At 43.0% G+C, this 21,075-nt stretch overlaps 1 protein-coding gene across 2 annotated transcripts in view; it reads right to left on the minus strand.

Moving 5' to 3' along the window:
* Positions 1-19,516, minus strand: part of LOC119895959 (actin-binding LIM protein 3-like) — a 63,970-nt gene extending 44,454 nt beyond the window's left edge. Inside the window, exons 1-2 of one of the 2 annotated variants that reach the window (XM_038709393.1) lie at positions 19,066-19,516; positions 15,983-16,150 (exon numbers count right to left, since the gene is read on the minus strand). In XM_038709393.1, coding sequence (XP_038565321.1) covers positions 15,983-16,150; positions 19,066-19,084 — 187 coding nt within the window. In that variant the 5' untranslated portion in view covers positions 19,085-19,516. Of the gene's footprint in view, positions 1-15,982; positions 16,154-19,065 lie in introns of both variants that reach the window. The other variant, XM_038709392.1, reaches the window with a different exon arrangement.
* Positions 19,517-21,075: the final 1,559 nt, after the last annotated feature.

The raw sequence follows: 21,075 nt of genomic DNA on the forward strand, positions 1-21,075 counted from the left end.
TACGGTAGTTGGGTGCTGGAGGCTATACTGCTGACAGACGTGATTTATTTCTGAAACATTGTGGCAGTTCTAGCGAACGGTCCTGTCATTTCTCTCTAATTCACTACTTCTAAATATTCTCTAACATCACTTAAAGCAGCTAACACTGCTCGTTGCTAAATTAGCCACAAAGCTAATGCCATGTTTATCGGTGGAAGAGTGCTGAAATTAATGAGCGATTAAGCTATAGTGTTTAAAGTGTTCTAAATATATCTTGGCATGTCAGAAATGATTAAACCAGAGTGGACATGTAAATAAACATGAGCTGAACAAGTACCTAACATCGCTTCCTGCCTAACAAAGTTATCTACATTAGCTCTTCTTTCAAATGTGAACGTTAGTGTGAAATCTCAAACTTGCAGGTCCTCGTTGTTGACAGCCATGTAGTATTAGATTAATTCAAGGGCTGTGTTTCCTCTGTATCATAGATGGCATTTTTTAGATGGTGGTTAGCAAATGGGTTATCATAGCTTTGGATAGAATTAACAGAGTACAGGCGATAAACTAGGTAGTAAAATGTTTTCTGTAGTTTTAGACATTTGACCCTTATTTATCAAAACTTTAATATATTAATAATATATTAATATACAGAAACGCACAAAACACCAGCACACTGACCCACTGGCTCTTGCAAGGACATGCACGAAAGAGTGCTCCACAGCTGAGCTCATACAGCGGGTAATGCTTCACAGTTTGTCCTTGAAGTATCTTCTGAAGAAAGAGCCAGGCCATCCGTGACTGTCTGAGAGTACACTAATACTGATAAAATGCACTGAATCTAGCTGCTGGTATGCTTCACTTCTGAAACAAACTTGTTTCAAACCAAAGTGGGTCAGGCTTGCAGCAAGCTTTACTATGTAAGAAGAATCATTAGTCTGTTTAATATTCTGTTGAGAAGGTGAAGAACCTGCAGTTGTATAGTCCATCCAAATAAATTCACCTTTGAAGAAAAACTGAATACATTGGATTATATATTTTGTATCTATAATGAACCTTTTACCTCAAAAAGCTTTGTGAATTGTTTCCATAAGAATTTAGACTATTTGAGGTATTTGTCCTTTGTTCCAGAAAAGACTGAATTTGTTCTTTACAAAAAAAAAGAGATGCTGTAAGGTCATAGATAATATACATGGTTAAATTTGTCTGGTCAAAAAAAGGAGAGGATTATTTTAGACACATAGCTAAAACAAGATGTGGAGAAAAGAGAAGATGGGTAAAATGGGAGTCAAGGGAGAGATTAGAGGGAAAGGAAAAGAGAAAAGCATCATGTGTGAGGAGAAAAGGAAGCAGACAGCAAAGTGAGGGGATAAGGATGTGGAGGAAGAGACAGGGGAGGGACCCAGGGGAGGTATCAATGAGGCTATTGATCTGTCCATCTAGCGCACGTCCTGTCACTGTCTTCACATCTATTCGCATCATCAACATGGGATGGATTTCCTCGCTGTAGCTCCTTTGTGTGTGCATGAGTTTGATCAGGATGGATAGATGGATCAAAGGGTGAAAGAAGAAAAGGAAAAAACAGTCTGCAGTCTAACTAAGGGAGTGATCGGTATCAACAGTACATTGGTAGAAATATGTGCCATAATATGGATTTTGTTTGCACTGGTAGAGACTGGGTTTCCAGTAGTTAAGTATTCATATTTGTCAGTCTAATTGAGGAGTTATGACTGCATATTTGCATTCCAAGCAGGACACAGAGATAATATTCCAAAAACTGGCATCATTTGCTTTAAAATTAGGGTAAATTTATTAATGTATTCCATATTTTATGACAGCAGAAAGAGTTTGCAGCGCTGCATTTTCCTTTGTCTTATGAGTGATCGGCCTTTTTAAAATCTTCATTGATATGTATTCAGTTCTTTGCTCTTATTCCTCTGACAGAAACCTCAGTTTTAGTGGGAAAATCAAAGGTTTAAATTCTAAACGTGATATATCTACTTGTAGGTCCGGCTTATGGTGTTACAGTTATTTTTATGAAAAAAGACTTCCAGCTTTACATGCTTGTAGATGTAAAGCTGCTGCAGATGTCAAGGCAGTTGGGAAAAATTAACACAAAGTGAGAGGATTCTGCCATATTGTTTATATTGTGGTATCTTTTTATACCTTTCATATCCAGCTGCTGGATAAACAAAGCACATGTTCATGTCTAGTCGTCACAACAGGAGGGTTTAAACATTCTGCTGTAATTTAATGTGAAGCTTGTCCTAATATCCAAAACACTAATACTAAAATGTTAAAAAAAACAAAAATGTAGCTGCCCAGTACTTGATTAATAAGGCTAAGACACTACAGCCATGCTTGAGGTTATATTTACAACCTTAGAACACACAATGGTGCTTTGATCTAAATGCTAACATTAGCATACTAACATGTTAACAATGACAGTGCTAACATGCTAATGTTTAGTAGATAATATTTTACCATTTCAGTGAGTTAGCAGGCAAACATTAGTGGTGGTATTATGCTCATTTTCAGGTTCAAAATCCTATTTAGGGGTTGTACCAGAACAGGTTTACATGGTTTAATTTTCAGAAAAACACCATATGCACCACTGCAACACCACTGCAGCGCCTCTTTTCACCCTGTGTTGAAGGCTTCATTTAGCTATTGAGTGATACATCATGTCTCTAAATGATGCGCAGTTCCTAGTTAAGGACTACTAGCCAATCAGAAGCAGAGAAGGGCGGGTCAGTGAGAAGCAAACACGGCTTCGGTTTAGCTGTACTAGTTGCGACCAGCTTGGCAACAGAGACTGGAGCAAGAGTTCTATCTCACACAGGATCTGCCCTCTACTGGACACTATGGGTCCTACCTCCTCCAATCACATGCACGCACTTGCCCACTGAAATTTTATCGTGCACGTAGCTGACCAATAAGGCGTCATTTTCACCACCTCCACGGATGGAGTCCCCACTTCTAGAAAATTATCTTTGCACCCGGGCGAGGTGGCCCATGTCCTGCCCGGACGAGTACAGGCCCCAATGCCTGCTGCCACAATCCCCCTGTCTGGTGTTCAAGACGCCATTGTTTTACATGTGCTGCTTGTGTAAAACTATGGTAAGGCTTTTGATAATACGGAAACCATTTGAGTAAAACATGTTAATTACATTCCTCAAAGAGCTAAGTTAACTTCTCTCCTCAAAGAGCTAATGTTAACTCCTGGGGTGAGACTAAGGGTTCGCCCTGCGGCCTTGTGTTCATGAAGCCACTGTTCTAACGTGCTGCTTGTGTGTACACTGTGGTGATGCTTGTGAATGTTACACTGTTTATTAGAAACACATTACATTCTTAAAAGTGCTAATTCCCCACCACCAATCCCATCCTATTGAGCTAGCTGTGTTGAACGCGCCGCTGCGCTCACTGACGCTAAGCTAACGGTTCGCCCCGCGGCCCATGCCGCCCTCCCGGCAGAACATGGGTCTTTCGCCGTGCGGTCACAGCGCAGCTATGCTAATCCGCTATAGCCGGAGAGACAGCCAAAGTCAGGTCTCTCTTGGTATAGCGGGACGAAGGAAATCGCTCGTTGCTTCGGTTGGTTTCGTTTCCTCCACGAGGGGCTCGTAGCGCCTGTTGCAGCAGGCGAGGCTGTCTACCCTGCCGCTACTTCACATGGAAGCTGTGAGCTTGAGGCTGATGTCAACACCGGGTGACATGACAACCTATTCAAACCACTGGGACAGAAGCCCATGTCCCACGTTGCTCTCCTGGTGGCATCCGAGCGAGATGGTAGTAGGACCTGGGCTTCCTCCTTGCTAGCCGGCTGTCCGGCCCACGCAACGGGTTGCCTTCATCGCCTGGCAGCCGAATGAAGGGCAACTGCCATGACGGTGACACAATGCAGCAATGCGAGCTAACTCTGCGTTCCTCATGAACTCAAAACAGTGTCCACAAGAACACTGCTAGCTCACTGACAGTGAGTGACAGTGAGTATATTAGTATTATTAGTATCACCTGTTTGTGCTCCCGCCCTCCTCATTAGCCAGTGCTTAAATGTTTGTTGCTTCTGTTTAGCTGTTGCTGGTTCGTTGTATGTATTTTTGCTCGCTGTGTGTCTGCCTGTTTCCTGCCCGTCCCTGATCCCACTTTGCTTTCTGTTCCATGGACTTAGTATTTCTGTTGCCCGTTTGGATTGCCTGTGTTTGTGGACTACCTTTGTTGGGCTGATTAAATTCTCAGAAACGGTACCTGTTCTGCCTCTGTGTCATGCGTTTGGGTCCTAAAACCTGTTCCTGCCTGAAAACACAGCCAAGTGTGACAATGTCTCTTCCAGCGGTGTGGCCTGTGGCACTTTATCACAGTGAACAGCGGCTCATTCTCCCAGCAGCAGCTCGCTGCAGTGGAGAGGAGGATGCCCTGTCCTAAACCGGCTTCACTCGGCAGCTGTGTTGATATTGACTGCTCCACTGACGACGCGCTCACGGTGACATTGTTGCACGTTGAGCCATCATTTGCTGCGGTGCATTCAAGGACACCACGGATCAACAGACGGTGGAGTATTCAAGGACACCACAGAGCAAGCTGTGGTGCGTTCAAAGACACCTGGGAGCAACTGGTCCTGGTGCGTTCAGGGACACTATAGCCCGTTCGACGTCACCCTACCCTTGGGCTAAACTTCCTTTTATGGAAAATTTGGCGGTGGAGAGTGCCGAAGATGCGTTGTTCACGTGTACACATTTTCATGCAGAATGGCGACGCCGCTGCATGCTGACAAGCTGGGTGGACAGCATTCTGAGACGAGGCTACTCTCTTCAGTTCTGCTGCATAGCTCCAGTTTTCCTGGACATAATGGAAGCCAGTCTATCCTCTCAAAAGGAAGTGAACTTCCTGGCCGCTGAGATCCAGCAACTTCTGCTGAAGCAGGCTGTCTTAGGGCATCTCTACGCATGACATGCACAGAGGTCTTGCACCATGTGGGTCCGCAAAAAGACAAGAGGCTTCTGAGCCATTCTGGATCTCCGCCACCTGAAACAGCATAATGGACAAGAGGGCGTTTCCACATGCTGCTGATCAAGAAAATGCTGGAGCCAGTGCAGCCCGGCAACTGGTTCACCGCCATCGACCTGAAAGACGCCTATTTCATGTCGAGGTGACACAGTAACAGGGAATTTGTAGGCTTCTCCTCTCAGGGGGTAGCCTACAAATACATTAGGCCCCCCGTCAACTACTCGCTAGCCCCCCCACACACAGCAGATGTGCAACCGTTGCGCAAGAAGGGCATGAGGGTTCCTTTCTACTCACGACCTCATGGTCATGGAGAGATTGAAGCCTTGAGTGATCTCCACACAGCCCAGTTGATTTTGCACCTGGGGTTGCGATCAATTGGGAAGAGAACTCCCCCCAGCCGCTGCAGTGAGCAGAGTATCTGGGGACTGTGCTCAATTGTAACACTCCAAGAGCATATCTGTGCGCGTCGCTTGGTGGTCCACAGGCTGCAGCAGCGCTGTCAGTGATGCTGCTGTTGGGCCTCAGGGCAGTATTCCATCAGGTGGTCCCTCTGGGCTTGCTGCACATGCTACAATGTTGGTTTGCCAGCCTGCATCTGGACCTCAAGAGGCAATGGTGATGCATGGTGACCCCCCTTTCAACTCTAGTGCAGGAGGACCTGCGATTCTGGGTGTCTCTCACTGTCGAGGGCTGGCCCCCAACCGAGCGGGTGGAGACTGCACAACAATGTGGTTCAGCAGATCTGAGCTCGCTTCGGGAAAGTGGAGGTGGATCTATTTGCCAACACCCACTGCCCGCTGTGGTTCTCAATTCAACCACAGGACAGCCCATCCTTTGGGATGTACGTGATACACACACATTGCCAGGCTGCTGTTTGCGTTCCCCCCCACCCCATCTCATCCCTCCAGTTTGGTGAGGCGGGAACGGTCGTTCGTCATTCTGGTAGAAGTGATGCAGCCTACAGTGACAGAGCCCTGGCCTGTACCTATGGTCTGGGGTGCTCTGTCACAAGGGTGAGGCTTCATATGCACAATGCTGGTGTTGGACCAGCCTCTTCAGGTTTTTCCTCCTAAAATTGTGGAGAGGCAGACTCAGGCTGGTCTATCCGCTGAGGTCGCACAGACCATCCAAGCGACGGGCAGTCTCCACCACGTCTTGCTGTAAAGCTAAGTGGTTGGGCTTTCAGCGTTGATGCATTGAGAGGGAGACGGATCTGCCTACCTGTTCAGTGGGATCCATTTTCTCTTTCCTGCAAGGTCTGCTGGAGAAGGGTCTATCGCGCTACAGCTATCTCTCCTGTCACAGTCTTCACCCACTCCCTCGTGATACGCTTTCTGCAGGGTGTGAGAAGACAGCGACCGGTGTCGTGTCTCTTTGCGCCTCAGTCGGACTTGCTGCTTGTCTTGGTGGCTCTAATATCTGCACCTTATGAGCCCCTGGAGCAGTCCTCATTGAAAATGCTATCTGTTGAACAGCCCTGCACCTTGCTCTCACCTCTGTTAAGAAGGTGAGTGAGCTGTGTGCCTGTCGGTTCACCCCAGCTGCATGCTGGTTCTTGGTGTCCACAGTGCAGCCAGATTGAGACAACATACCTCCTTTGTTCTTAAGAACATAAGGAGCATGTTCAGGTCCAGGACAATAAATCTGGATGCTTTCTACCCCCCACCCCACTTAGGGTGCAGGGAGGTGAGAGTGCATCTGTTGTGTCCATGTGTGCTAGGCTAACATCCTATGTAGAGCACACAGTCCCCATTCGATGCACTGGTCAGCTGTTCATCTGTTTCAGTGATAGTGCAGTCAGTAAAACCCTGTCCAAGAAGAGTGAGTGAATCTCCCAAGCCTGGGTTAGTGTCTACGACCCTTTTTCAGCGGGGTGTGTGTTGAAGAGATCTGCACAATGGCATCTTGGCCCTTACTGTGCCCGTTTGTGCATTTCTATCTCTTGGATATGTCGGGCTCCTTCTCGGGATCCAGCTCGCAAGTGCAACCTAGGATTTGAAAAGTGAGGATCTGGTGACTACTGGGTGTAGAGGGGGAACATACACTGGCAGTGCCTGACGTTTCAGGGCAGTGCAGGTGTTAATGGTCAGTCCAAGCCCCTATCAGTCCAGCGACCTTCTCAGGGGTGTCCCACCATTCTGTCACTAGGTGATGTGGTGGTCGGGACTTTAGCTTGTCGCGGCTAGGGTGGACAGTCATCGTACTCCACCCACTGTATCCATAGAGTCCAGTAGAGGGAGATAGAACGAAGGTTACGATATGGTAACCCTAGTTTTATAAGCACAGGCAGAGCCCTCTACCGAAGATCCCTGCTGCTCTGACGCCATCTGCTGAAGAGGCGGTCGGATGCTGAGGCAGTAGGGACACTGCTATTTATACGTCACGCACGTATCGGTAGCGACATCCTATTGGTCGGCTACGTGCACGATAAAATTTCAGTGGGCAATTGCGTGCGTGTGATTGGAGGAGGTAGTACCCATAGAGTCCAGTAGAGGGCTCCGCCTGTGCTTATAGAACTAGGGTTACCATATCGTAACCTTCGTTTCAGAGAGGTGAGTCACATCTTTCATCCATAAAGTTTTAACTGAGCTCTGTCTCTATATCACAGTAACAACTTTGTCCATTGACTGCCTGGAGGGTAGCTAGTGTTTGAAAGGGAGAGGAGAGGTGTGTGCTGCAGCTCAGTGTTTTTCTACCATTATTTTTGAGGGCGTGTCGGAGTAGCTGCTTGGCGAGCGTTATATGAGGCGCATTTAGCTTGAAGAGTGAAGAGTTTTCTTTGGGACATGGGACTGCCTTTGGTGTGGACTTTGGGCATTTTTCACTTTGCAAACCTATTATATGCACAAAAAAGGAATATAACTATATAAAGGAGAGGGAAATAATAATAATAATAATAATAATACTTATTTGTAGAGCACTTTTCAAAAACAAGTTACAAAGTGCTTTAACAAGTGTAAAGAATAATACAAAAAAAACAAGATAAGAGCATGAAAAATTAATATAAAATTAGTAAAATACAATAAAATAAAAGGGATAAAATAAAGTCAAATAAGATCGGGAAAGGCTCTCCTATAAAAGTATGTTTTAAGAAGGGACTTAAAAGAGTTCACTGACTCAGCCGACCTGATTTCCTCGGGCAGGCTGGTCCAGAGCCACGGGGCCCTGACTGCAAACGCTCTGTCCCCTTAAGTTTTCAGTCGAGACTCTGGAACAGACAACAGACCTCTGCCCGAGGATCTCAAGGTACGTGCTGGTGTGTATGGGACTAAAAGTTCAGAAATATAACAAGGCGAGAGGCCATGAAGAGCTTTAAAAGTGATCAATAGAATTTTAAAGTCAATTCTAAAACATACTGGGAGCCAGTGTAATGACGCTAAAATAGGAGTAATGTGGTCATATTTCTTTGTTCTGGTTAAAAGCCTGGCAGTTCTGGACAGTCTGGAGTCGATCAATAGATTTTTGGGTTATACAGGTGAAAAGGCTGTTGCAATAATCCAGGCGTGATGAGATGAAGGCGTGTAAAATGGTCTCGGTGTCCTTAAAAGTTAACATAGATCGAATTTTTGCTATATTTCTAAGTTGATAAAAACATGATTGAACAAGCTTTGTGGTGTGCTGCTCGAAATTTAAATTACTATCAAACCAAACACCAAGGTTATTTGCCACAGGCTTAATGTGATTTACTAGGGAACCAGCAGATGGCAGTATTTGATTTGCCATCTGCTGAGACCCGATGACCAGGATTTCTGTTTTGTCTGAGTTCAGCTGGAGGAAATTATTTGACATCCATTTTTTAACTTCACAAAGGCAGTTGTTAAGTGAACTCAGCATTCCAGGGTCTGTGGATCTGACGGGCAAGTATATTTGTGTGTCATCAGCATAAATATGAAAAGAAATGCCATGTTTATGGATAATATGTCCAAGGGGAAGCTGATACAAGGAAATCAAAATGGGTCCTAAGACCGACCCCTGAGGCACACCATATTTAACTGGACAGAATGAGGAGACATAGTTGTTTACAGACACACAAAACTTCCTATTTGACAGGTAGGATGAAAACCATTCTAGGGCAGTACCAGAGATCCCCACCCAGTGCCTCAGTCTGTCTAACACGATGTTGTGATCAATGGTGTCAAAAGCAGCGCTAAGGTCCAGGAGTACAAGGACTGAGCACATACCTTCATCAGCAGACATTAAAAGGTCATTGGTGACTTTAAGCAAGGCAGTCTCAGTGCTGTGGTACTTCCTAAAACCAGACTGAAACTTTTCAAATAATTTGTTATTTTCCAGTACAGTGAGCAGCTGTTTGGACACAATTCTTTCTAGAATCTTTGCAATAAAAGGCAGTTTTGAAATTGGTCTAAAATTATGTGGGAGGGAGGGATCTAAACCAGGTTTCTTTAAAAGTGGGTTCACGCAAGCCGTTTTAAAATAATCAGGGACACAACCAGTAGATAGGGAGCTGTTGAAAACAGAGATCAAATGGGGCCCAACAGAATCTATTACTTTCAGTAAAAATTTTGTAGGTATTACATCAAGTGGGCTGGAGGACACTCTCATTTGTGATACTGTTTTTAAAAGCTCAGACAAGTCGATGGGATAAAACTGGTTAAAACTCTCTTGTTGCTGGTGAGGAACCTCTGAGTAAGAGGCAGTGGGGGTAATAGAGGCTCTGATTGACACCACCTTATTGGTAAAATAAGATAAAAACAATTCACAGTCATCATTACTTCCAGCTGAGGCACAAGGAGGGGTTGGGTTTACCAGCTGATCCACAGTCTTAAACAGAAACCTGGGATTGTGTTTATGTGTAGTAATGAGTTCAGAAAAATTGTGTGTTCTCGCATCCTTAACCATGTTATTGTAGTTAATTAATAAATCCTTCAGACTGAGGTAATGGACTTGGAGACTGGATTTTTTCCATCTGCGCTCTGCTTTCCTGCATTCCCTTTTGAGGCTGCGAATGCTGTCATTGGCCAATGCTGTCCAGGGTTGCTTACTAGCTTTAGACGTAGGCCAAACCTTTAGAGGAGCAGTAATATTTAGTGACGACAAGCAGATATGATTGAAGTGATCGACCATATTGTTGGTGTTGGAATCAGACAGGTGTTGGCTTTGGCTCTGAAAGAATGCGCAACACTTTGAAACACTTTGTTCATTAAAGATGCGAGAACACACGGAGCTTGGTGAGGCGGCATGAGTAACAGGCGAATCACAGCTAAAAACAATACATCTGTGGTCAGATATGGTCATGTCCACTAATTCCACAGAGGAAATGCTGACACCCAGGGTAAAAACCAAGTCCAGTGTATGACCACGGTTATGTGTTTGCCCTTTGACATGTTGTTTGAAGTTAAAAGAAGTGGCCATATTTAAAAAGTTAGTTGCATTAACATTGTTGGGGTCATCAACATGAATATTAAAATCGCCACAAAGAACAATTCTGTCATAATTTAAAACCAGAGTAGATAAAAATTCAGGAAGTTCTGATAAAAATCCTCCAGGTGGTTTTGGGGGGCGATAAATTATAACAAATATGATAGGTTGCAGCCCTCCAACTTTAAGAGTGAGAACTTCAAAGGAGTTAAATTCATCACAGCATACTTGATGACATTTAAAATTTTTCCTATACACGCTCACTAGCCCACCACCACGACCACTGACCCTCGGTTGACTAAAACAATCATATTGAGGCGGACACAGTTCAGCTAGCTGGCTATAGTCATTCATCTGCAACCAGGATTCAGTTAAAAACATAAAATCTAGATTTGCACACAAGATAAAATCATTTAAGATAAAAGTCTTACTTGAAAGTGATCTCACATTGAAGAGAGCCATTTTAAATTAGTTTGTTCTGGGTGCTGGAGTTGGTGCAGTTGTCCTAATCCTTAAGAGTTTACTATTATTTCTGTGTGGGATGTGCACATTTTGGTTTACTGGTCTATGCGTGATGATGACAGGAATAGAAGTCTTTGGAACAGCGCTGGGAGCAGATGGCTTTACATGCCAGCAGGTGGAGACAGTTGTTTGTGGCAGTGAGCCAGAGATCTGTTCAGTGAGCGGTGGTGCGTCCAGGTGTGCTGCATGAATGATTAGTCATTCACGTAAATCATCTGTGAACGCTAACATTTCTGAGCCCCGTTTGTTTGGGTGAAGTCCGTCTGTCTTAAAAAGAGACATTCTTTGCCAGAAAATATTAAAATTATCCACATAACACACACGATGAGCCCTGCAGGCGGACTGGAGCCAGTCGTGGAGGCCAAGGAGTCTACTGAAGCGGCCAGCACCGCGACCAACTGTGGGAATGGGACCAGAGATAAAAACAGACTTTCCAGACTGCTTTAAAAAGTTAAAAAAGACGGTTAAAATCTGATTTTGTCAGCTCAGACTGCCGAAGAGCTGTGTCATTTGTTCCGACATGGACTATCACTCTTGTGATGGAGGACGGGAGCGACAGCATCAGGTCCTGGAGTTTTTTTAAAATGTCAGCTGTAGTGGCACCGGGGAAGCAGTGAGTGGTAGCGTTAAAGAAACGGATGTTTCTGGTTATGGAGTCACCAATTATTAGTGTGGTTGGGGAGAAAAGGGGACGAGGAGATGCCGGTTGTGTGGTTCCAGAGCAGGACTGAGCAGAATCTGCTTCAACACTGCGTGCGGACTGAGGATGGAGTGTGTGAGCTGCCGAGTGTTGTGTTGGAGTAGCAGTAATAGACCTGAGAGAAGGGCTACCCGACGGTGCAGGGTAGAGACGGCCTCCGGAGCGTCTGAGCACAGCCTCCTTCAGGATCCTACGTCGGGAAGCAGAGGTTTTTGACCGGGATGACGGCCGCCGATCAGGCCCGGCGGCAGACCTGTGGCCCAGCGCGGGAGATGTAGCCGGTGAAGGAGATGCAACAGTGTCGGCAGGCACTGTGCGCCGAAAGAGATCCGTATCAGGGAGACTCGAAGCCACAGGTGCATCAGCTGGATGGACCGGAGTGTCGTTAGACAAGGCTGCATAGCGATTGGAGAGGCCGATGTGCGGAGGAGAGGCAGCCCCATCCGAGCCTCTCTTGCAGCCACGGACCACCACTTCAGCCCAGGTTGACTGATGCTTTGGAGTCGAGCAGGATGAAAGCCTGGGAAGGCTAGAGGGGTCCCAAAACACGGTGTCCTGGATGTTAGCGGTTGCGCTAAGAGAAACAATCTGTTTGGCTTGTACTGAAGCCACATCCATAAAGCCAGTAAGCAGGGAATCTTTCTCTTTGAGTTCCTCTGAAAGTCGTCAGATGTCTTCCATAAGGTCAGCAGTCTTCTTGTTCGCTTTCTTAAGGAGTGTGCAGTCCTCATGGGGCAGAGTTATTTCGGCTAGCATAGTCACCGGAGCTTTGTTGCGATCAGTAGCGTTGATCGCGTTTTTACGGTCATCTAGCTTAAAATCCATGTCGGATGGCTAAAATCCTTAACCCACGTAAAACTTAAGTTAAAAACTTAAGTTAAATAAAAAGGATATAAAAAATGTAACGAAAAAGAGTGGATTAAAACTGGATAAGAGTTAGGTTTAAGACGGAGCTTCCGACAGGTGGCTACAGACGCCAACGCATGCGCAGAGTGCAGATTACGTCAGCAAAAAGCCAAAAAGCATAATACCACCTCTTTAAGACAAAGTAAAGTTGAGGTAGATGGGGATGTCATTAGTTTTGCAGGTGGTCAAAAACAAAGTTGAAAGAAAAAGATTAGACCTGATGATGGTGTTAGATGAAAAGTTAAATAGTGATCACCAATGTTATTTTAAACAATTCACCCCAACGGAGACCTGAACATTCAAACCCACAAATGTGAACCTCAAGGTGGCATCAGAGGAAAAGTAAGGGATCATCAAAGTCAGTATGATTCATCCTCTGGGGATTAGGAATGTTTGTAAAAAATTTCATGGCAATCCATTCAATAATTCTTGACATATTTCAGTCTTGACCAAAGTGGTGGACCAACCGACTGACCGCTAACGTGGCTTAAAATAACCTTATAGTTCATTGTCATTGAATAGTACCCATAACATGGTCTTCAATACATTTAAAACATGTTTCAATAAAATAATTACGAGAAGAAAGTTTATGCATCAAGTATAGCTCTGAACATTTTAGGCATTACCACCTAGATCTCAAATAGACACAGCCACAATAACAGAAGATTACCAAACAAAGATGCATTGTAACTCACAGCTACAAACAAAGAATGTGAGACAAGAGATTGACAGAGAAGAGGAAAAAAAATAATATGCAGAAGATTTTAAAAAAGGGTCGCCAGTGTACTGAAAGCTGACCATTTGATTCTTGTCCACTTCATCAGCTGATGTCTACTCAGCCTACGTTCCTTTAGCTACAAGTCATTAAGCTTACTCCGCAAGATCAGTTGTATATAATAATAAATGCTTTAATATCAAAGAGGAGAACATGCCTGTCAATAAATCTAGCTTGTGTCCTGTAGAGGGAATGAGTGCTTTGAGTGAGCAAACAATCAGTCAGTTAGACAATGTTCAACCAAACAAACAATCAAAGCAGTTATTTCAGCACAGGTTATTTATAAGATCTGCATGATGCGTTTTGTGGCTGAGTGCATTCAGGCGATGTTACTGGGATCAAACGAGAAAGCAGGGTTGTGTTGCAGCACACTTTGGGACTGTGTGGGTCTCTGCCTGTTAAAGCAGGTTAGCTGGTTGGACTACAGGCTGAAAACATGCTGACTGCACTGCTAAGCTAGCTGCTGACTCCAGACCTCTATTTGTGCCTTCTGTCCCACCTGCTCACTGGTGGAGCTCAAACATCCAAAGACACACACACAGCAGAGACACACATACTGACATACTGTATGTATGGTAAAATGCAATTATGAGTTGTGTTTTCCTAGTGTTAAGATCTCCTGTTTATTTTTATATGGAACATTAACAGTTGCACGTTTGACACACACACACACACTTTTGTCACATAAAAATATACTAAATCATAAAAATAACTGCGGAAATGCCGGAACTTTTCAAATATCGAAATGTTTTAACGCTTTGTTATGTGCTACATTTGGATAGAAACCTAACTGCTGAGATGCATCACTATGAAAACTAAAAACTACAAAAGAAACACAGTTGAAACAAGTGAAAAGTGTCTGCGATGCTTTATAAAATGTTTTATAAAAACCCTCTCACTCTTTTAACTTCATATTTGAATAGTACATTTGAAGTTGGTGTTTCGCCTCTGCTTTTGTTGCCAGAATAGACACTGTGGGACAAAATTCTACTACTGCACTCATTGCTGACTTGTATGATTTATTGTACAGCAGCTTAAGACTCCCTCACCTGTCAAGCCATGTGTGCGTTCTTGTTCATGTGTCTGTGTTCCCACCCTCATAAATAGGCATATCACTGTAGGAAAAGCACGGGTGGAAATAATAAAATGAATGGCAGCTGAATTAATTTGACTTTCTCTGTTTCAGGGTACTGGTATTATTCATGCTGACTTGCTGTCGCACTGTCTTTTCTTACTCGGACAGAACAGGTAATGTTTTTAGCAACACTTGCGCTTTTGCTGTGTTGCTGTGTTGATCTATAAGTCAGAATGTCTGCTGTGAAAAAGGCCCAGAGTGCTGAAGGTTGGACACCACAAGACTTTACTTGTCATTTGGGTTTCAAACTGAATCAATACATTAAGTTACACTAGATGCGAATGAAAACTGCAATGATTCTGGACATGTCAATGGGATGCCCCTAAATGGACTCCTCTGTCTATTTCCTTACAGGTACAATGCCAGCAGACAACTTGTGGTCAGAAATAAAGTACAGTGCACCATCATTTTAACAAAACACTGCAGCAAACTGATTTGTAGCTGTGTATGTGTTAGCCTCTCGTGTCATAACTGTGCTCATGTTTGAGAATTTTACCTATAATAACATTTGAGTCAAAATTACAAGCCACAGAAATCTAGTAAAACAATAAGACATGGAAGATCATTTTACCAGATAAAGTATTATTGATGTTTTATGTCATTATTTTATGTTACTATGATGAATTTCTAACAAAATCTTTTGGTTAAAATTCATTTTAGTCTCCTTGCACATTCATCAATATTTAGAACATTTCATTGTGTTTTTTATTTATCTTTAATAATATAGTTTGATTGGGAACATAGCTCTACTAAACTAAACTAAGCTCTATGGTGAAGTAGATTTTTGAGCAGTTTCACAAGCTGTGAAATTCTAAATTGCATAACTGTACACCAAAAGAAACATTTACCGTAGTAGCTAGGCCTTGAAGGAATAGTTCAACATTTTGGGAAATATGCCAGTTTGCTTTCTTGCAACAGTAAGGTGAGAAAACGCTTATGTATATACACTAAATATGAAGCTATAGAGCAAGCAGCCGATTAACTTAGCAAACAAGATTTAACATGTTAATTAGTCAAATTTAGAGACAGATTTTGTTTATTTTGGGCAGAGCCAGTGGACTTCCATAATTGTGGCAGCTGGGATATTCAGACAAAACTACAATGCCTCTAATGTCAGAAAGATCAAGGATCTCTCCACCTTCTGTTCACTGTGAAGATGTCCTTTTGTTTCTGGTGACAATTACTGATGTGTCTGTGTCACAGAATGTTTTTCTTATATTTAGTTTGTGATTGACTTCGATCTTGGTGGAGTCATAGTTCAGTTTCCATGTCACTGATTCTATTGTGCTGGTTCCTTCTTGTCTGATTACTGGTAATTATTTAATATTTAATTATGCACAATGATGTGGGTGGAATCCACATCATTGAGGAAACACATGCAATCGTCCAAGATTGAAAAAATAAATGAATACGAAACATTGTGTGTGAATGGAGAATGGAAGCGGAGATGAGTGTGTGTACACACAGTGTGTGTACACACAGTATGTGTGCATGTGAGGAGGTGTTAAAGTGCACTGAATATATGGATGCATGTTTGTGTGCGTAGGTGCGTGGTTTTTCTTCTCTTCTTTTTTTTTTTTACCTTGGCAGGTGAAGCAGTGAACATGGAAGTGTGTGTTTTTGACGCGCACCACCTCCCCGCGACAAACCTCCCCACAGCGCTCACACGCGATAGCCGGGTTTCCACGGCTGGAGAGAGGACTGCTGCTGTTGTTGTTGTTTCCTCCATAAAGACCTGACTGGTACTGAACTGCTGGGAGGAGAAGAGAGAAGAGGAGAGGATCAAAAACATGTCACTTATTGTCATTTTGAGGCCCTTGCTTTTGTCTTCCTTTCAACTGAATTCAAATATCTGATCAAAGTGTGATAAAAATGTGGAACAACTGTCACACTGATCCATTTTCATCTTATTCATCATTGCAGGAAAATGTGATTGTTAAACACAAGCTTTATTGTATAATGAATTTGAAAACAGTTGCTCAGGTTTGTCACATCAGATTTCGACTTCATGGTATGGATAGTATAGAGTATGGATGTTGATTTGTTCTCCTGCTCAAACAACACATTTGGCCTTTATTCGACACTCTTCTTTAATGTCACAAAAATACTGCAGCAACCAATCCTAGTGGACGTATAAAACAAAAACAACACACAAAGAGATTGTACAAAGTTAAACAAAAACTGAGGCAGATACACACTAACATAATCACATACACACTCGACTGAAGGTTTAGAGGAGATGAAGAAGGCTTAGTGACTGACTTAGTAACTAGTAGTGGCTCCTGGAAAGTCTGTTACTTTGCAGGGAGATCAGCTTGACTTAAAACCATTCATCACAAGCTATTGACTTAAGAAAGAGAGAAAGAGACACAGACAGGTGTAGATACAGACATACACTAAATGACTGGGACATTTCAAACTGCTGGTGGTTAAGTATCTAATACACAGGTGCTTATATACAGGATTACACATCTAAAAGTGCTCTACAAGTGTGTTATATTGTAGCAATGGTACAGATTCACACAAATGTGCATTAATGTAGCACACTGTACATTTTTACACTTATTTATTACTATACTTTACTTCCTTCTTCAGTTTTGCTCTGCAGTTCTTTCTCTATTGGTCATCAGAGAGGATAGCACACTAAGAACCACATTGCACATTGCAACTTGTGAATATGACAATAAACATGCACAACATGACACACACACACACACACACACACACACACTGTGAGAGACAAAAAAGGGCACTGTGCCTTTTGGGATTATACCCCTTTCATCCTCGCTTATGAAACTGGTCAAATCCCTCTTAGGGAAACAAGTTCTTGCTTCACACACACACACACACACACACACACACACACACACACACACACACACACACACAGCTCTGTCTGTCTCTGAATAGATTCCATTGACTGGCATCATATCTGTATATGGTCAATATCACTCAACTGCACTCTGCCAATTGTGCAACAATTCTACTGTATTCTACTCAATTCAGTTACATTACAGTTAATACTGCTGCATCCCAGAGTATTATGCAATCACAGAACACACACACACACACAACATGCCGGCAGGTTAAGCTGATGACAGCAGTAGAGAGAAGGAGAGAGTTGTGGATCTATAAATGCTTTCAGGAAGGGGAAAAAGGTAAAACTGGGACAAAAATGTTTCCTAACAAAGTGTAGTGTATCAGTATATGTGTGTGTGAGAGTCTGTAAGTGTGTGTGTGTACCACAGAAGCTGGCACTGGATCTGTAGCCAGATGGCAACACAAGGACTGGAACCACAAACATAGAAAGATCTAAGCCACCTGTGTGTGTGTGTGTGTGTGTGTGTGTGTGTGTGTGTGTGTGTGTGTGTGTGTGTGTGTGTGTGTGTGTGTGTGTTTGGTAGGGGGGGGGGTTCTATGTACATGTACCTTATGTGCTGTATGAGCTTTAGTTATGGACTTCAAGATGTAAAATTAACAGTAATTAGAAAATGATTCTGAGAAAAAGTTGGGGCAGCAGGACTATATTTTTTCTGCTTTGCAAAGCTGGTAAATCTTGTTTTGACTTCATCTGTGCATCCATTGTCATTCTTTTTGGATGCTATTTTGTGCCGTTTTGACTAAACTTTGGTGAATGCTGCTACATGTCATTATGTTGCCCATCAGCTAAAAGATAATCCTCTTCTTTTCTGTGGGAGATTTTTGGGGGTTACAGTAACTCAGCCAGGGCCCCTCTGCCATGCTGACATGGTCATAATTGTAATAATTCAGTGTTAGTTAAAGGTTAGGGTTAAATATCTCCCTGAGGTGAGAGGTATACAGCTGTGGCTGCTACAGTAGCAGCTACAGTAGCAGCTGCTTGATGTTTTGAAAGCATGATGCTGTGTCATGTCTGTAGAGCCGCTTTGTTTTTCAAAATAGATTTTGGGATTTAGTGGTTTCACATTAATAAAAACCTGCTTTATGCTGTTCTATGTTTAGATACTGGGACATTTTAATACGTGCCTACGACACTGTAGACCAAAGATGTGCTCTGTTGTCTTCTGGCTGTCAAAGAGCAGCAGGGCGTCCTTTCTTCTCTCCATAATATCTGAGTAGCTGTCACAGGCTTTTCTGACTCTCTTATGTGACTATTGTTGATTGTAATAAGTCCTGAACATTTTCTGCCACAAAAAAGCACAAAAGGCTAGATGAACAAGTATACATTTGTTAAATAAAATGAAATGATGGATAAATTGATTGGGTCCTGTGACTGTGAGAATTTCTTCTGTGGAGGAATCACTGGTTGTTACACAGAAATCTATATTAATCACCGCTTACAAAATGACAATGATGAAAATACTGATGAAGGCTGTCAGCTATCAATACACAATATCAGCCTCTGTTTTTAACCTTCACTGACAGAGAGCTGGCCAATGACATGATGAAATACAGTGTCAATAAGTGAGTCACTGATCAATAACCTCAATGAAGGGCTGTTTATGACTACTTCAGGTTAAACCCTCTCAGGACTCTATCCTGTATTGATTAGGCAGAAGCAAACACACACATGAATATCCTCACACACATAGACTACACATGTGCACCTTAAACTCACCTAACACACTTATACATATGACACACACACACACACACACACACACACACACACACACACACACTTACCATTTGTCGGTCCACTCATGATGTGAAATGGTCCAACAGCTTGAATGATAGTCTTTCTCAGAGTATGTATCAGTCAGTTCAATTAAGAATCCAGCAGCAGGACAAAAAGCTCCAGATATGACCAAGCACTCATGTCAACTGTCTCTATCCCTGTCCGAATAAACTCTCCCTCCCTCTCTTTGTCTCAGCCTGGAGAGGGCTTTCCCCGCTCCTCCCGGCAAGCGGATTACTGACTACTGTAACCCTCCACCATGCGTAAAGGAAGCCGGTTGAGGAATTAAATCGAAACTGACTGGTACCATCCTTCTCCTCACGCCTCCAGAGTTTGCCTCTCCCACCCAGCAAGCCGCAGCGATCCTCAGGTCCGGTGCAGAGGCGTCCATCCCTCCCCGTACAGTCAGTGCGCTCCGGCGGACGCCTGCGTGCCTGTGCGCTCCGGTGGTGAAGGCTGAAATGCTGGATGGTGAGATTCTGAGGGCTTTTCACCGACTCACAGGGCATGACGAGCTCCTTTCACGGAGGGAGAGCGCCGAATAGCGCCGAGCCACGAAACAACACCAGACTAATGGCAGTCATCATGGCTCTCTTCCAATCCAACTTGCTTGAGGGAGATGTGAGTAACATAAAATAGATGAAGAACATAAGAATTTTTTCCCCCCAGTAGAATGTTTCAATATTTTATTGCCAGCTTAAACGTAGCTTCAGGGAGAGCAATCGCCAAAATAACAAACCAAAAGAGACCTCAGTAAAAATAAAACCACAATACTAAATGAACCTAAAATCATTATTTAACTCTCCATCAATCAAAGATCCAAAAAAGGGAATAGAGTAAGTGAGAGTGACATTTAACCTCTCCTCAACATCTTTATACCCCCCAGATGGACTGTGATTGGCTGCAGGTCCCAGATTAACCATGCAATAGAGCGGATTAGGACCTACGGCGTGAGGAGCAACATATTACACATTAACACATCCATTACACATACCCCTACAAGGGACTTTTACAGGCTCCAGATGGGGGGTTAATTGCCAGTGGCTCTCTTTGGGGATTTTACATGACACATGCTTTATTTTAAATTTGGTATTTTGTCAGGCCTATGTGGCATCAGTGTAATAGTCACGTACTGTTCCAATCAGGGAAGTGTGTCAATGACTCTCAATAGTCAGGCATGGTGGCCTGATTGTGGGCCACTTTCTTCTTATATGGTATTTTTATCTCATTGCGTGTCACTTTAATAATGATATAATAATCCTAGAGAGAGTTCATAAAGGAAAAGGAGTATTGAGACTTGAATTGATGAACTTGAATTCTGGTTCATTGTTCTCCCAACATGAGTCATGGTGACTATTTACCATATAGATAATATACAGTATGTAGGCCTGCAGCTAAAATTATTCTTTTAATAGGGTTTTTTCACTGCAGACAGTTTTAGTTTTCATAGAAGGAAAAATGTTCACAATTTTCATATGATATGATTTATGGATAGATGGCTAGGTGGGTAAATAGATGATTGAACAGATCAGAGTTAAACAAAGTCAGCCACAGTGGTTATAGAGTACATTATGTGTAGCTACAAAAAAACACCAAAAGGTGGCAGTACAAGTTAAGACATTATCCATGGAAACTAAGTGGAGGTATGCTATTGTGTCCCATTAGTGAAACATCAAAAATAGCACAGTAATGAGATAAGGAAACATTTATGCAGTGTTTACTGGCCATCCATCATTTGCTGTATGAGATGCATTCTGTGTAATGTAGTGGTGTCACTAGCATTAGAAGTCTTTACCAGAACTGTAATCCACTGGAATATTTAAATTTAATATTTCATAAAATATATATTTTTCTATACGTCCTAACAGTACACCCTTTTTTAAAGAACAAATTGAAATCATCTTGATTTCTTTATCTTTTATTTTTCTTTTAAAAAAGTATTCCAGTTTGAACACTGATGTGAGATTCGTTCTTTCTTGGATACAGCAGCCCTCCAACACAAAAACATGTTTATGCAA

The sequence above is a fragment of the Micropterus salmoides genome, unplaced genomic scaffold (genome assembly GCF_014851395.1).
Source record: "Micropterus salmoides isolate LMB-PRFRI ecotype aquatic unplaced genomic scaffold, ASM1485139v1 Ms_hic_scaffold_9, whole genome shotgun sequence".
Classification (NCBI taxonomy): domain Eukaryota; kingdom Metazoa; phylum Chordata; class Actinopteri; order Centrarchiformes; family Centrarchidae; genus Micropterus; species Micropterus salmoides.